This window comes from Lagopus muta, chromosome 8 (genome assembly GCF_023343835.1).
Source record: "Lagopus muta isolate bLagMut1 chromosome 8, bLagMut1 primary, whole genome shotgun sequence".
NCBI lineage: Eukaryota > Metazoa > Chordata > Aves > Galliformes > Phasianidae > Lagopus > Lagopus muta.
In genome coordinates this window covers 18,873,226-18,885,354 of record NC_064440.1, presented here as the reverse complement: position 1 = coordinate 18,885,354, position 12,129 = coordinate 18,873,226, and the positions used below count along the sequence as shown (strand labels likewise).

The window sequence follows — 12,129 nt, the reverse complement described above, 5'->3', positions numbered from 1 at the left end:
AAGTATATATCCATGATACCATACATATAAAATTCTGCTTGCAGGCTTTGGGGGTACCTGGTTCAGCTCATGTCCAACAGTATGAGGTAGAAAGCTAACCTTAAAAAAAAAAAATCAATTAAACAGAATAATGTGTTTTTCTAAGTTGATAAAGAAACTGCAACATAGGAAACTTGGTATACTTTCTACTCAGATAATTTAAATTTTTCACACTAAAAGTCCATAATGTAAGAGTTTCATTTTATATGAAAAGCATTAGAATTTTGCATTATTTTGGCAATCGAACACGAAGGATCCAGAGCTAAATTAACATCAGTTTAGCTCTGGAAGACTGGAAAAAAATATCAGTACAATATCTTTATACACAGAAAATATACGAGCTGAATACTGTCTAATACAGAATGCAATTTGGTGTAAAGGAAGTGATGTTCTTGAATGCATTTTATTTCAAGTATATTCCTGTTTTTAAAACAGAAAAACATCTTTTACACATCCATTCTAATCTGTAGGAATGATATAAACATTTTCTTACTATATGTGTGTATTTATGTATGTTCCCTGCTTCAGCTATGTGAAAGATGCATGTGTTGAAGGTAGATGCCTTTATTTTCACTGGCATCTGATTTAAAAAGAAAAAAAAGTGTTTCAATATTTCTTCCAATATTTCTTGTATCTATTAGGCTAACTGTGATCTTAGAAGACAAATAGATGAACAACAAAAGCTACTTGAAAAATATAAGGAAAGATTAAACAAATGTATTTCAATGAGCAAGAAGCTTCTAATTGAAAAGGTAAGCTTACTTTTAAAATGTTTGTGATAAAAATTCTGGAGGGCTGTAGAACTCTATTATAGTTCCTTCATTTTAGGTTTTACTTCATGATTAGTCTCTACTGAAACTTTGTATTAATGGTCTCTATCTGGAAGTAAATATTCTCTTATAATCCTGCTCATATTACTGCAAGTTAATATCTATTGGACTTACGTCTATGTGCAGTCCAGTCCCACCTAGAGGTTCCTGAATCTGGTCATTTTGGTTCAAGTAGTAACAGTATCCAAGCTGACTGGAGCTGATGCATTCCTAGTGCATCTAAGATTTGTTTATTATAATAGATGTGTACAAACATAATTTGCATAATATACTTCCAATGCTGATAGTTTATCGATTCTGCTGTATTTACAAATGTTCTTTTAATTATGAACATAGATGAACTTTATAGGGAAACTGAGTCAAACTCATCAGCAGCACTGATTCTGACAAGCGCAGATATTTGTGTTCTGCAGAAGTTAGAATAAAAGGAGTAAGGTAATAAAAGGGTTTTTTTGGGGTTTTTTATTTTAGTACTAACACTTTAGTATTACTAAATATGAATATATTTTGTTTTCTTAGAGCACACAAGAAAAGCTGGCAAGCAGAGAGAAGAGCATGCAAGACAGATTACGCCTGGGGCATTTTACAACAGTTCGTCATGGTGCTTCATTTACTGAACAGTGGACAGATGGCTTTGCATTTCAGAATCTTGTAAAGTTAGTCAATGCAGTGTTCTTAAATTCTCACTTAGTTCCCTCTAGTGGATTTTTTTTTATTTCCGTGATTCTAAGTTTGGAGCAGCTTTTCATACATTGTATGTTGCTTTGCCTTTTGAATACTGAGAGTACAGCACAAGCCTCCCTTAATCAGCTGAGGGAACACTGAGGCTGGATGTCCTTGAAAAATGATTCGGTTTTATTTGATTTTAGCCATCCTTACAGACATATGTGAATATACTAAATGAGTAGCTTTTGATTATTCAGCTCAGCTTGTAGGAAGAGCTGTGAAATCATATCAGTGATGTTTTCAAGCAGCTAACCAAGTATCAGTGTTGATCATTGGGACAGATGAGTTCTGTGATTCTCTCACTGGTCATGTTGCGTAGGTGCTCTCTGCACATCCGTGTTTGTAGCAGCTTTTTCAGGCATCCAGCTCCTTGTTACCATGAAAGGTGAGAGACAAATCTGGCACACTCAGATAGTGTAACCCAAAGGGATGAGAGAAAGTGGCCAGCTGGAAAAGAGCTGCTGCTTCAACAGGTATTTCAGCACTCTGTAGAAGTGGGGCCAACAATGAGCAGTTTGGGAGACAGTCGGGGATGGTGGTAATTGTGGAGTGCATCTTTAAGATGTACTTTGTTAATGAGACTGAGTCAGTCTGTGGCTTTATACATGTAATTTACCAAGACATTGGTTTTTGAAGGGGATTGTGTTGTCTTAACATTTTGTGTGATTGCCTAGATGTTAAGATAGTCTAAAAAAAAATCTATGTATGTGGTTTGTAATTGTTCGCCCCACAATCAAACCAGTGATTTACTTAAGAAAGGTCAGATCAAGTTCAGCATTTGGCCTATGAAAATCAGATATTCCTTTATTGCTTTTGTTACATTTCTTTTGATGGTATAAAACAACATATCCATCAGCTGAGATATGTATTATTTTTTTCAGTACAGAAATAATGTGAGTCCTTTGGAAAAGGGAGGAAAAAAAGAAAAAGAAAACACAAAAGGAAATTGTTCCAAAACTTTGAAGAATCATATTGTTATTTTTCATAAGAAATGTTCTTATATGTACAGTATATTTGTTCAAGAAAATATAAACTTAATGCTTCACTGGCTTAAAACATAGTTATTTTAAAATGCAAAAGAATGAAACTTTAATAACACTTTTTTGGGGGGTTTACAGGCAGCAAGAATGGGTGAATCAACAAAGGGAAGACATTGAAAGGCAAAGAAAGCTCCTGGCCAAGCGAAAGCCACCAACTACAAATAATTCTCAGGCACCATCTGCCAATTCTGAACCCAAGCAGAGGAAAAATAAAGCTGTGAATGGGGCAGAAAACGATCCCTTTGTTAGACCCAATTTGCCACAGCTGTAAGTTTAACATTTCAATCAGTCTTTTACATAAATTCTCTGATATTGTCTATGTGAGTTCCATTCAAATAACAGCATAAAAAGACATTCAGTATATTCAGTAGCTGTGTTCTCACTGAGGACTTGCTGATGTTAAGGAAATTTTCACCACTGCCTATGAGATACTGTACAGTTGCCCAGTTTATTTTTGGTAGAGTCACCAGAGAAAGGTCTGTACTGTGTTTATGCAGTGTTCCTTCTGTTTCATAATGTAGAGGAGTTCTTATTCTGATTTCTTGTTCTTGAAATGTTATTGATTTCTGTTGAACTGTTACTTATCCTCTTTGGCTTGGGAACCTCTTCTTTAGTTATTTTTTTTTTTTTTTAACAGTTGTCATCTGGCAAGAAGAGTGTTAGTATTTGGTGACATGTATTTAAAAAAAAAGAAATGGAAAAATTCTTTTCCCTTTTCCGAATGCAGGTTTCAAGAGCAACTGTTAGCAGTTACTGATCCCATTTCGCATATTGACACTGGAAATTTTTCATAGTTTACACATAAAATTAAGGGCTATCAAAGAATTCTCAGTTTTTCAAGGGGCAGTATTTTCTTGTGGACAGAAATCCAGGGCACAGACAAATATATTCTTGACATTTAATTGAGCATTTTAAGAAGTTTCTGCTTGCATATGGTAGTTACTGCCCTTGTTGTTGGGAGGCTGTAGCTGATGGTCTGTCTGTTCCTCATGTAAATGAAAAGTAAGTAAGTAGGTTTAGAAAGACTCGCAAGTTGATCCTTTTTCTTTTCAGAAGGAGGCTGAGTTTGTTGCACATTGTCACATGTCACCTCTCACTTGTGTAGGTCGCTTATACCCTGGGGGTAGGGAACTTCTAAATTCCTTCAGTTACATCTACGAAATGATTTGTTTGGGGCATCAGTTCAAAGAGCAGTGTGTATGTTTTACATAGCGTGTCATTCTTAAAGACTGCATTGTGAAATTGTTTGGCTGTGACACAAGTACCATGAAAATATACTAGTAAAGCTGACAGTGTAAGCAAGTCGTGATTAGTGTTACTGGTGTCCTTTGGCAGAGCTCAAGAATGATCACTCAAATTGATTCTTTGCAACACTTAGTGCCTCCGCTGCTTCTCTGAGAGCATAATTAATACTTCTGAATAGCAATAGCTTACTGTCACTTTAAAAATACCTTTTTGTTTCAATGTAATAAATGTTAGTAACATTTAAGGAAAGAAAAAATCTGAAAAGTTACAGAACTTTTAATTCACCAGCATGTTACATTTGCAAATGTATAACCACCTTTTATAATGGCCACTTTTAATGGCAATGTCTATATTCCGTAGTAAAAGAAGACAAAGCCTTTTTATCAGTTGACACTAAGAATTAATACAATAGGCATCCAAGCAATATTTTCAGAGCATTTGAGTCCATATAACCCTAGCCAATTCTTAGCCTCTAATCAGTAATCAAGAAAAGAGGTATCTTTCTTTTAGATGTTTACCATGTTAGTGAGAGAGATTAGTATTTCTATACTTGGTGGCCCAGTGTTAATGCTCCAGACTGTACTTGGGATATATTTCCTGCTATAGAAGCTACCATTAAGTTTCCACATTAACAGCAAAAGTTCATATAGTATTATTAACTTTTCAGGAGTTGAACATTTTTAAAATTTCAGATATGCAAAGGAATTTTATTTTAGAATCCTTCCATGAATAATGGCTTTATTTTTCTGTATGTCATTTAACAGTCCATTGCATTGTATTAACTATGAAATAGAAATAAACATAAATAATGAAATTGTGGCAGTAGGAAGTTTGTATTTCTGGTTTATTTTCTTTATTCAGGGAATTCTGTGCTGCTTTTTCTGCTTCTCGTTATATAGATAATATTTAAATGATTACATGATTATATAGATCGAATGATTAAATGATTATTTAGATACATTTTTAAATGGATTTTGATAACCCAGCAAGTACTGCTTGCTGTTTATTGGTATACCTGACAGGTGCATTTGATCCTGTTTTCCTTCATGTTAAATTTTCTTAATTGTGTTGTTATTTTAGCAGGTGATTAAAATGTACAGTCTGGGGAAAAAAAATACAGAAGGTAGGGTCTAGTTCATAATAAGACCAAGGCAAATTACTAAACAAAGAATCAGTTTTTCATTGAATTCAGCTTAACCAATGTGTTAAATGGCACAAGAAAATGCCTGCTGTAACAGAATTGCCCAGAGAACAATCAGAATTGCCCTTCTGTGTCTAATAAACTGTTACCAAATTGAAACTACTTTTGCTTAATTTGATCACATTATCATCTTCATGTAAGATTTCTTGTTTTTACGACAAACTTATTAATGTTATTTCAAACCTCTGAGGTTTCTAGTATGTCCTGAGATTACAGAAGCATTAAGCTGTGTCATGCTCTTATGCCTTTACTTGAAGGGCATTAAAAATGTTTACATTAAGGATTTGTTACGATGTTACACAGCAATGCTGTGTGTTGACTCCTCTTTGCTTCTGAGATCTGAACCTTGCTGAAACAATTACTAATTGTACTCTCCCATTTTTGTGTAAATTTGTCATCTGCGTGTGATCTCCTCCTATTACATTGTGCTTATCACCGTTCCTGTGTTATGTCAAAAGTAATGATCTTAATTAGTACAGTCAAATGGAAGATGTTCTATTTATATTAGGCCAGGGAAAATGCAGAGCTGCTGAGATTAATGAACTATAACAGTAATAAATCAACACAACATACATGCAAGTGATTAGGCAAATCTTTTTTAAGCAAACCAACAACTTGCTACTGCATATTAGCAACAAGTGTCCCTACGTTGCTAACATTATTTGCTTTATAAGTTATCTCTAGTTCAGCTATTGACAAGAGAAAATGATCTATAGCTTTGTGTAACAAGCAGTGTTATTGAAGCTATTTTTGAAAACAGTGGTTAACTGTTTTGAAATCAATTTAAGGTGTTGTCTGAGGCATTCTTTAGTAAGAGCATTGCTGTGTTTTAGCAGGACATGTTCTCCGATACAATTTAAAAGCAAAGTCTTGGCACTGGAGTTACCAATAGAGAAGTGGCTATCTGACATTGCTCAATGAGTGAAAGGTGATTTTGGGTGTTTAGGCTCAACCTGCATCTTGTTTTTTAAATGCTGTCCTGATTTTCCAACATGCATTCAGGTTTGTTTTTTTTTTTGGTCCCCAACCAAAAATAAAAGTAGTTTTAGTTTTGAGAGATCCCTCTTTACTGAATGAAATAAAGTAGTATATTGAAATATCTTTGAAGAAGAAATATTATTTAAAATACAGTTAACTTTCATACCCTGGGAAAATGTGTTCCAAAAGTTCATTCCAGATTCTTGATGACTTTAGAGAACTTTGAAAGTGTTCTGGTTTTTTTTAAACAGACTATTATTTCTGGAGGCAAAACTTGATGTAATTTGGGTGGTATAGTCCTTCCCATCCACCTTCAGGTGTATTGGTTGTATTTAACACTCAATGGTTTCTCTGCTTGCCCAGTTACTCCATGAGAGTCTGCATGCATTCTCATCCCTGTACATAATTTGAAATAGGAGAGCATAAAGAGCTGGCAGAGTTTGTTAATGTAGCTGAACAAATGCATCGTTTAGAGAGAGCATTCTGTTCTGCATGGAACAGACAAAAATATTTTCAGAAACTTTTTCAGATTGAAGTGCCAACAATGTGTCTTGGGCTTTACAGAATGAGTGACAACAGCTCTTTTCCTGAGGCTGTCTCTTTTTGAGGCAGACATGGAAACAATGGAAGAAATGGGACATGGTGAAAAGACTTCAGGGAAATCTTGAATTGGTCAGCTTTGCTGCCCATCTTTGTAGAAATTCTAGGAACTTGAATAAGTTTGAACCCCCTCCTCCAAAAAAAGCACTTCACAAATTGTACCCAAGTGCTTCTATTGGATGTGCAAATTGCTGTTTTGGGGCATAGCAGCATTCTGCTGTATGTATGTACCCATGATGATTTTTCATCTGGGAAACAGTGGGAAAAGAGATTTTTGTTCATGTGCTGGATTTAATTGTCATGACAGCAAAGGAGTGTGTGGCCATTTGGACTTTTTTTTGTCTTGTCAGTGGCCACTAGTAGGTATGTTTTTATCACAGATGAAGGTTTTGTTCTAACCTGTGAGGAAGAAGTGCAGAGGTTGGTAAGGTTACCTATGCATACTGTGTCAAAGCCTTAGAAATTCAGCTATGAACATTGTTAAACTATTGGAAGGCTCTTTTTTTTTTTTTTTTTTTTTTTTTTTTTTTTTTTTTTTTTTTTTTTCCCCCCTAATAAAATAAATGCTTACATTGTGATACCTAGCTTTTCAGGCTTGGAAGGCTGTCTGCTTTCTTATATTGACAAATAAATACGGCATACCAAGGCTCTAAATGTTGCAGATGTGCAAATATGCATGTGTAGAATATATGGAGTACTTTTTTGGAATTTCAGGAATTTATTGCACGCGTATGATGTTAATTTGGCTGCAGACTGTTAAAACACAGCATTTATCGCATGGTAGTTCTGAGTGGAAGAGGTCATGGTCAGGACCCAAATGTTACCAGATTCATTCACACTGCCTACCCCCAGCTGGTCTCTTTCTCCAGCACTCCTTCTGTCAAGCAGAAGCTCAACTTTCCAACTGCAGTGCCCTTACTGGATGGTGGCAACCTGTCACCAACCACTGTCCCTCCTATGTGTGCTCGTTGGTCTTTCCTCCTCCACATCTGATGAGACCTGCCTTGGTCTTGGGTGACTGAGGAGCAGCCTCTTCTGCAGAAGGTAGTGGTGTCTTGTAGGTCACCTGTTGTCAGGTGTGATGACCTCAGGAGGTAGGTGGTAAAAGCACTCTAGGCTTAGATGTTTTGGGCCTTTGCAATGGGGCAGTGGCGTGTAGCTAGAAAACAGGCAGTATGCATATTGTCCTTCTTTTGCTATTTGTTATATACTGTTTCAAGAGCATTAATATAAAGTGTATTAATAGATTAAAAAAAAAACAACAAACCAGCACTTCACCTCTGTGCTTTTTAAATGAGTATATGTTTCTGAATGTAAGAGGGAAAAAAAAGTCGTTTTTCAAAACTAAGCTAACAAAATCCAAAGCAACTATCTCTGCTTACAGTTCAGAATTTTACATGCTTTCTTCTGAAACATAGTGGTCAGTAACAACAGATTTAAATCGTTGTTAATCGTGCTGTGTCTCTAATAGAATTAGATTTGTAAGGAAATAGAAAAATGAAAATAGTGATTTATTGGGTTGTAATGTAGACATATGGAAAGTGTGACTTCAAATCTTAATGTTTTCAATACGACCTTGAACTTGTGCTTCACACTGAAGAGAGCTATTTAAGTACTTCTTGGAAGGCAATACTTATTAGAGCCATCTAAGCACTTTGTTGTAACTGCGTAGATAGCTGAGATTTAATTAAAATTAAAAAAGACCATGTATGGTCCTACTATTACTACGTTATCGTCTTAATATCATGCATCTTTGGTTTTAGGGCTTTTAGTGTTCAAAGAAATTTCTGGCGTATCTTATGTTACAGACTTTATATTTTCAGTGTGTTTTACTTGTGATTCAGCTTTTCTAATCCACCTAAAATACTTCTGTTTGAAAATTTCACATAATCTGCGTTTCTGGAAATAGATACACAAACCTGCTATTTATACTGGAGACAAGAACCTGGAAGGAAATAATACTTAACCTTATTCACCTTGGTTTCCTTTGCTTTTTTTTTTTTCTTTGAGAGCCTAATCCATATTAGAGCGGTTAGCTGTTCAAGGAATACTGAGAAAAGCATCAGAGATGCTGCTGTGAGTTGTCAAACTTGGCCTTAGTGCTGTCTTTGATGGATCTTTGATTAGAGCAGGAATTAGAGCACTGTTTCAGGTTTCTTGCTGTCATCTGGGAAATGCAATGCCAGTGTTCTTAGCCTATTGAGATATCCCATTTCACATTTGCTTTAATGCCTCTCCTTCCTTCCCGGAGGAGATTCTGTCAGGAAAAAAGTGTAAAAGTTTACTGCCAAAATGTGTCTCTAAGGGAATCTTTTCTTCTTGAAGAGAGAGGTGAATTTCCTTGCTTTTTGCCTTCAGAATGCTTGTGGATTTCTGATGGCTGCTATTCATTACAGTAGGAAAAAAAATGTAGGGTAAGTTTGTGTAATGCTGCTTTAAAAAAAAAAAAAAAAAAAAAGGAGAAATTGCTTCCTTCTAAAATTGATAGGGACATAACATAGTCATGAGTGTTGTTTGTTTGCTTCTTTTTCACTTGAATTGGAGTGTTTTCTGTACGTTGTATTGCTTTCCTTCTCAGGACTATTGATGATTGAACTCAGTAAATTATGGACTTCTTAAAAATATGTCATGCTCTTAGCTTTGGATAACGCAAATTAGAAATCTAAGCAAGACAGTAAAATGTGTATGCCATCCAGCATTAGTTTTTTCATCACTTAGTGTGTTTTTAGCATTTCTTGTGGAGGCCATTATCTTTTTTTTCCCCTGTTACATACATTTGCTCCTCTGGAAAGCATGTTTTTACCCTGATATTACAGAAGTGAAGATTCGAAGGGTTCAAAAAGACAGCTTTGATATTGTGATTTTAAATAATTAACAAAACGTGTGTTGTAGCATTTAAATAGGAGTACTAAATAAGATTTTTTTTTTTTTTTTTTTAACAGTTTGACTCTAGCAGAGTATCATGAACAGGAAGAAATTTTCAAACTTCGATTAGGACATCTCAAGAAGGTATGTGTATGCTCTGTAGTTCTAACACTGTTGAATTGTGCCCCTAACAGTCACAACTAATATTGTCAGAATAAGGAGAGGGTTTACTTGCTATAGACATTGAGAGTAGAAAGGAGCAGTAAAGAATCATTGTAACAGTGATGTAACCACAACTACCAGTCTTGCTTTAGAGCTGAGAACATGGATTCAAATTTGATGTGACTTCTTACATTGGTATTGGACCTTTAAAAAGGTCCGGTATGGGACATTGAATGAACACTATGCTTGAGTAATCTGCCGTATCCACTTTAGTTGTATACTATTTATAGCAAGAGAGGAAAGAGTATTTCCTAGCTCTCTGGTCTCTTAAATTATGTGTGCATTATTCCAGTTTTTGACTTTTGAAAAAATCTAGCAGTGCTTTTTTCTTGAAGCCAGCTAGGCCTTGTGAGAACACTGGTGCTGTTTTTGGAGAGTATGCCTAGAGAACACTTGAACCTACAGTAGAAAATTTGAATAGAAACTTGCTGGCTCTGTGAGGTAGACTCTGTCCACTTCATTTGCGCTTCGTTGCAGTAGAAATAGCAACAGCTTCATTTAAAATTGTGTTATGAAATTCTGTAGATTGCATTATCTGGTTTTTTTATATCTATTGGAAATTGCAAGTGATATCTGGAGGAAGTTGTTAGAAACTTGTTTAATACCCAGATTTGGTTTAGACCTTGAGTATCATTGCTGAGGTTCTCTGTGCAAGAAAAAACTTGACTAAATGTCACAGGGAAAAAAAATACTATTTCTTGGCAAATCATGTTTGAATAAATATGAAAGTAATAATAAATATACATTCTTGCATTTTAATTCCCATATATGATGGAGATTTTGTTGGTAACTAAGAAAAATAATTTTGCTACTTTTTATGTTACTGTGTTTCTTTTGTAGTGCATCACTGCTGATTGCATTTATTATTCTTTCCTTCTGCATATGCTGTTTTGCTGTCTGTTCCTTTTCGCTGTCCAGATGCTTTCCTGGAGCTCTTTTTTTTTTTTTCTTTAAATGCCCTGTACGTTCTGCCACCACCAGTTCTCTTCTTCCTTCTGCTCCCCAGGAAATTCTTTTCCAACTAGCTGCTTTAGTCCTGGAGAGAGGCTCTTGTTTTCTCACTTCCTTTTATACAGCAGTGACCTGAGGGAGCTAAGCTGGTTCACTCTTGCTTAAAGGTATTCACAATCTGAGTGTCCTAAGTAACAGCTGGAAGCAATGCAACCAGCCAGTTCTCTTCGGACTAACACTGACCTATGAACCACATTTTGAGAACAACTGAATTGCATAATATATGAATAAAAAAGTCCAAAAGAGGTATAACTGATGTGTTGCTTTTTTTGTCAGCCTTTAGGAAGAACACAGACATGTATAAGTGTGTGGCCTTTTTGAGGAAGATAGAAGGATTGGAATTCTTCTTAGAGGACTTGTGGGTTATGAGGAACTGCATATAATTTCAGAGTATTTAATGAAGATCTACAAGTATTAATCTAAATATGAAAAAATTCCAAATTCTGTAAACAGGAAAAAAAAACAATGCAAAAGAACCACTTAACCACTTAAAAACAAATTATGTATCATTTGATTTTATGATAGTTTGGTCTGGGTTCCTAAACTTATTTGATAGGTTTCTAGATTATATAAATACAGGTGTTGTTTCAGAATGGGGTTTTATGATGTACAGTGTTCAGAAACGCTGACTTTAAAGTGTTTTTTTTTCCCCCATGATGATATCAACCTCCACTCCTTGTACCATGACTTGTTGCCTTTAGATTGTGCAGTTACAGTACAAATTGGATCAGAAAACTGGTCTTTTATCAAAAAACAAATACACACATGTTGGCAAGGCTTTTTTTTTTTTTTTTCCCTTTCCAAGGAAAGGTTGATCAGTTTTCAAGTCCGGTTCACCATGTAGCTGTACAAACAGTTTGTGCCAAAATAACAAGAAGATGTGGGGCACTGGTGGGGAGGAAAAAAATCCACACACAAAAAAAACAAACAAAAAATCACGTATCAGATGCCAGGCTTTCTTTCTTCTTTTCAGCTAGAGTACTTTTGTAATTATTAGATTTCATCTATGGACTAATTTTGGCTCCCATTCTTTCAAAGTTTCAAGTTTTAGAGGTGCTTACTCTGAAATAGATGCAGCTCTTTTGACAGAGTCTTTCAATGAGCGTACCACATGGATAGATGTGCTGGTGTCCATAAATTAGGTTTTGTGCTTTCTTTCCCTTTTTTTGTTGAGATTCTGAACAGATAACTACTTAAATGTTTTCTCATATGCAGCATAGAGATGACATAGTTCTAAGTGACAAGATTAGTTAGAGAATATCCTCATAGCTAACATAGTATTTTTTGAAATTGCATTTGAGGTTTTGGGTAATGCATATTCTATGTTTATAAGTTTAGTAAGGTAGAAATGGATAAATCTTTTGAAATTAGC

The 12,129-nt window shown here is 35.2% G+C and overlaps 1 protein-coding gene across 3 annotated transcripts in view; it reads left to right on the top strand.

The window, feature by feature from the left end:
- TLK1 (tousled like kinase 1) overlaps nucleotides 1-12,129 on the top strand; it is a 65,812-nt gene that overhangs the window by 41,269 nt on the left and 12,414 nt on the right. For all 3 annotated transcript variants that reach the window (XM_048952557.1, XM_048952558.1, XM_048952559.1), the window contains 4 exons: nucleotides 681-791; nucleotides 1,389-1,525; nucleotides 2,714-2,902; nucleotides 9,602-9,668. In XM_048952557.1, the coding sequence (XP_048808514.1) occupies nucleotides 681-791; nucleotides 1,389-1,525; nucleotides 2,714-2,902; nucleotides 9,602-9,668 (504 nt within the window). The remainder of the gene's footprint in view (nucleotides 1-680; nucleotides 792-1,388; nucleotides 1,526-2,713; nucleotides 2,903-9,601; nucleotides 9,669-12,129) is intronic.